At 52.8% G+C, this 4345-nt stretch overlaps 1 protein-coding gene across 1 annotated transcript; it reads left to right on the top strand.

Annotated features, from left to right (window-relative positions):
- Positions 1–786: 786 nt before the first annotated feature.
- CCDC71L (coiled-coil domain containing 71 like) lies at positions 787–3575 on the top strand. The gene has a single exon (XM_054632016.2). The coding sequence runs from the start codon at positions 938–940 to the stop codon at positions 1793–1795; it is 858 nt and encodes a 285-aa protein (XP_054487991.2). The 5' UTR covers positions 787–937; the 3' UTR covers positions 1796–3575.
- Positions 3576–4345: the final 770 nt, after the last annotated feature.

The following is a 4345-nucleotide window of genomic DNA, read 5'->3' on the forward strand; positions in this document are numbered from 1 at the left end:
CAGAGAACTTTTTCCTAGTATCAAATCTGAGCTTCCCCTCACACAGCTTCATTCTGATTTGTCATGTCCTATCAGTGGTCAGCTGAGAGAGGAGCCTCCGTCCTTGGGAATGCTCAAAATCCGTCCAGATACAGTCCTGGGTAACCTGGTTTAGGTGGCTATGATTGAGCACAGAGGTTGGACCAGATACCTCAAGAGGTTCCTTCTAACTCCAACTGTTCTGCGATTCCATGACTTATGATGTTGTTGACTGACCAACCTACAGGTTCATGCTAAAAAACTCCTCTGCAACAGGATGGATGTATTTAATATCATGTAAAGCACTTCACTGTATCATGTCTGCTGGCCCATTTGACTCAGTCCTCTCATGGCTACTCCTTCGGGGAGTTTGCCCATCGAAGTGTCCAACCAAATTCTTAATCCAACACATTTCACACTACAAGCCACCTTTGTCCACCGCCCTGTGAGGATCCTCACCTCTCAGCGAGGCGCGACGCGGACACGCGCTCACCCCGCTGCGGGGGCCTCGCCCTGAGGGAAGGGGCCACCCTCTGCAGGCGCGGGGATCGCGGCTCCGTGTCGCGCCGGGGGCCGGGCTGCCGGACCCCGCCGGACACCGCTCCGGGGGCAGGGAGGCTCCGGGGGCACGGGGCTCCGGGGGCAGGGGGCTCCGGCCCCCCGGCCCTCACGGCCACCGTCCCAGGCGGGGCGGGGCCAGGCTCGCCCGACGCGTTTCGAACGGGCCAACGGGCGGCGCAGGGGGGGCGGGCGCGCGCAGGCCCCGCCCGGGATTTTAAAGCGCCATTTTGTGGTGGGCGCAGGACATCGATCGCTGCTCACACCCGGCGGGCGCCCGGCGGCGGCCGGAGCCTGCCTTCGGCGCTGCCTCCGCTCTGCCTTCTCGGCGTCTGTCCCGCCATCCCGTCCCGCTGCCTCCATGACCCGCAGTAGGAAGCAGACGGCGCCGGAGAGAGGAGCCGGGAAGATGAACACAGAGGCGGGGAGCGCCGCGGCGGCGGCCGCGGGAGCCCGGGCGGCGACGGCGGCAGGGGCAGCGGCAGCCGGCGGCGAACCGGCGGCCGCCGCCTGGGGGCTGGAGGGGGAGGCAGAGAAAGTTGTGTACTCGCGCTCGCAGGTCTCCTTCGCCGGCACCAAGGCGCTGGGCGACGCCCTCAGGCTCTTCATGCCCAAGTCCACGGAGTTCATGAGCTCCGACTCGGAGCTGTGGAACTTCCTCTGCAGCCTCAAGCACGAGTTCTCCCCGGTCATCCTCCGCAGCAAGGACGTCTACGGATACTCCTCCTGCCGCGCCGTCGTCCCCGACCCGCCGCCGCCCTCGGAGCGGCCCCGCCGCCGCGCCGGCAAGCGGCGCCTCCCGGCCGCCGACGCCAAGCGCCGGGCCGGGGCGGCGGGAGGCAGCGCCAAGCGGCGGCGGCGGCGGCGGCGCCGCAGGAGGGAGCGGGGCAGGCAGCGGCCCGCGGCCGGTGGCCCCCGCGCCCAGGAGGAGGAGGAGGAGGCGGCGGCGGCGGAGGCGCCTGAGCCGCCGGGCCAGCAGGCGGACAGCGATCAGGGCAGCCCGGCGGCGGCCGCCTGGAAGCCGTTCGGCGGCAAGTCGCTGGAGGAGATCTGGAAGGCGGCCACCCCTCGCCTCACCACGTTCTCCACCATCCGTGTGCGGGGCAGCATGTGGAGCCGGCGGAGCCTGGCGGCGGCGCGGCGGCGGGCGCAGCGGATCCTCGGCGTGGACCTGTCCCCCGTGGTGCGGGTGCGCCGCTTTCCCGTGCCACCGTCCTGAGCCCGCGGGGGCTCCGCTCCCCGCGCCTCACCTTGGCCGCGGTGCGGACAAAGAGACCGGTATCAGTCACCTGTTTACATTGCTTTTGTCTGGATCGTGTTCTGCTGCTGCACTTTATGGGCCGCTCGGGCGGCGCCGGACCCCCCGCCGCACGGGGGGCGGCCTGCCGGGCCCCGGCCTCGCCCCGGGCTGGGACCGCCTGACAGTTATCACGTGTGGGGACCAAGTTCCACTTCCACTTTTTTTTCTCTCCCATTGGGCTACCTCACTGGTCCAGAAGTCCACCCAAGAAGTTATTTTCCAAAGGAACTTACTTTCATGCTTGTATAATAAAGCACCATCTGATTCTTGCTATTTTTTTTTCCTTTCCCCCCCTTCCCCTTTTCCGATGGATTATGTATGCTTTGTGGTGTTGCACTAGTATGTGCTCAGGGTATTTTGAATCCCAAGCATTCCCAAGTTTCAGTTTACTCTGATAAAGGATGCGTAAAGAATGGAGGTTCAGGACTTGTGGCTGTTCTTGATGGTGCAAAAACTTTTTAAAATTTAATTTCATGAGTTTAGTGATATATAAAGATGTATCGCGCAGTATAATTGTTACACTTTTGTATCTAAAGTCATTTTTAAAGTTTTCTAGTTGAACTAAGTATTTGTTTCTATGGAGCACCTAAAGATAGAATCATCCTGATATTTTATAACCCTGTTTGCTTTAGGTCAACCTAAGTGAACTTAATAAAAGTCAAAGAACAAATGGTGTTTCAGTTCAATGAAACTGCACAGGGATGGGTTCCTGGTGAAGTACACCACCGCTGAGGTGCTCTGTGTCAGTGAGCTCTGGCTTTGAGAAGAATGTAACTGCTCACCAAAGCAATATATTGGTGTCTGGAGGTGAACTGTGATCCAGCATTGGTACTGACAGCCATAAGTGAGTAGCTTGCATGACACAAATATGTCACTGAAGTGCCTCTCTCTGCTGAAAGAGTAAGACTTGCTATCTGGCCACTCGATAACAAACTAACACTCATCCTATGGTTGTGAGATAGTTAATGATGGATAATGGTGTTTAATATAATTACTTGCACATAATTATTTTTGTAAACCTCTCATGGGTTCCACAGTAGACTGATGAAAAATTCATTATGTGGCTTGATTATTTTGACTGAAAAATAACACGTAGTCATTATATATGATAGGCAGTCTCTCTTTAAGCTGATTTATTAAAGGTTTTTTTAGCTCTTATGCTTTGCAGTTGGTGTGTGAGGAGCAAAGGTGTGTGTGTGTGTGTGAGGGAGAAAGTGATTGATTATTCTCTTTCTACATTCATTTTTTTATGCTTGCCAGAGGGTTAAGAAATGCTGGGTAATGCACAGCTTATGTTCCAACTATCCTGGCAGATGGGACTAACCAGTTTTCATGGTGGAATGAACAACCTCACAACTTACTTATAGAATCATTTGGTGATTTAAAATTTCTGATGTCTCTTGACTCCTTGTTGCCTGCCTTCAACAAAGGCAGTAAGACATCTTGACGGTGTAGGGGCTGCTTGTAAAAACTTGCTAGTGTTAACATAGTAACCAGCTTCTTCTAAAAACCTGTATATTTTGTTGGTTTTTTCTTACTTAGCGAAACTGCAAACTCCTTATTCTTCCAAACTAATGCTTAATCTATTCTACATCCATTTGGCTTTTGAAATTGTTTACATAACGTTAGACTGTCTGCTGATGGCTGCAGTAGTGCCACGTTGCATTTCAGATGTGAATTAAATGAAAGTTCAAGGGTGCATGTTGTTGTGCTGTTTCTCTGGGTATAATACCTGCTTAACTGTAAAACCAAAACTGGGTTGATTTAAAACCCAGTAAGGCAGGCTGCAGAGTTACCAGGTGCTGAAGCTCCAGGTGTTTCAATTTTGAAATTCTACTGCAGAAACACAAGAGTATCATTACTAGTTCTTAAAGTGTATAGGTGAGTTCAGTGCTCCTATTGTCAGGTTGAGGGGTTTTTTAGTATTATTTTCAACTCTGTAGAAAGATGATAAAATTAAGGATCTGGCTTGTGCAGATTCTTAACTCCTAAACAGGCACAGGACAGGCTAGGTCAGATTTCAAGGGTGAGAGTTACAGCTGCCAGAGGTATGATATGGGAGACACTGTATTGAATTTGTGCTGCCTTGTTTGGAGGCATATCCTGAAATGCTCTGTGTAAGAACAAAATATAGTGAAGTAACTTACAACTCTGTTGAGTGACTCTTGCTCTGGAGGCTCTGTGAGTAAGACTTGCTGATTTTTCTCTTGGTTGTGCTTGGACTTCATGGTTTAGAAGTGGGAGCTTTATTGGGGGTATAATGTGTTTTGCTGATACCCTGTTAGCATGGTTGGGTTGAAATTTCAGTGATCTCTGAACTCCTCTGACAGCTTAATTTACAGATTATTAACTGAGCTATTTCAGTCTGTGAAGTCAGTTAAGAATGGGACCTCTTTAGTTGGGTTTTCTGGCGATGTAATGAGCTGAAATAGCTCTGCAAAGGTTCTGACTACAGGATGGGTGTGAAAG

The sequence above is a fragment of the Agelaius phoeniceus genome, chromosome 5, assembly GCF_051311805.1.
Source record: "Agelaius phoeniceus isolate bAgePho1 chromosome 5, bAgePho1.hap1, whole genome shotgun sequence".
NCBI lineage: Eukaryota > Metazoa > Chordata > Aves > Passeriformes > Icteridae > Agelaius > Agelaius phoeniceus.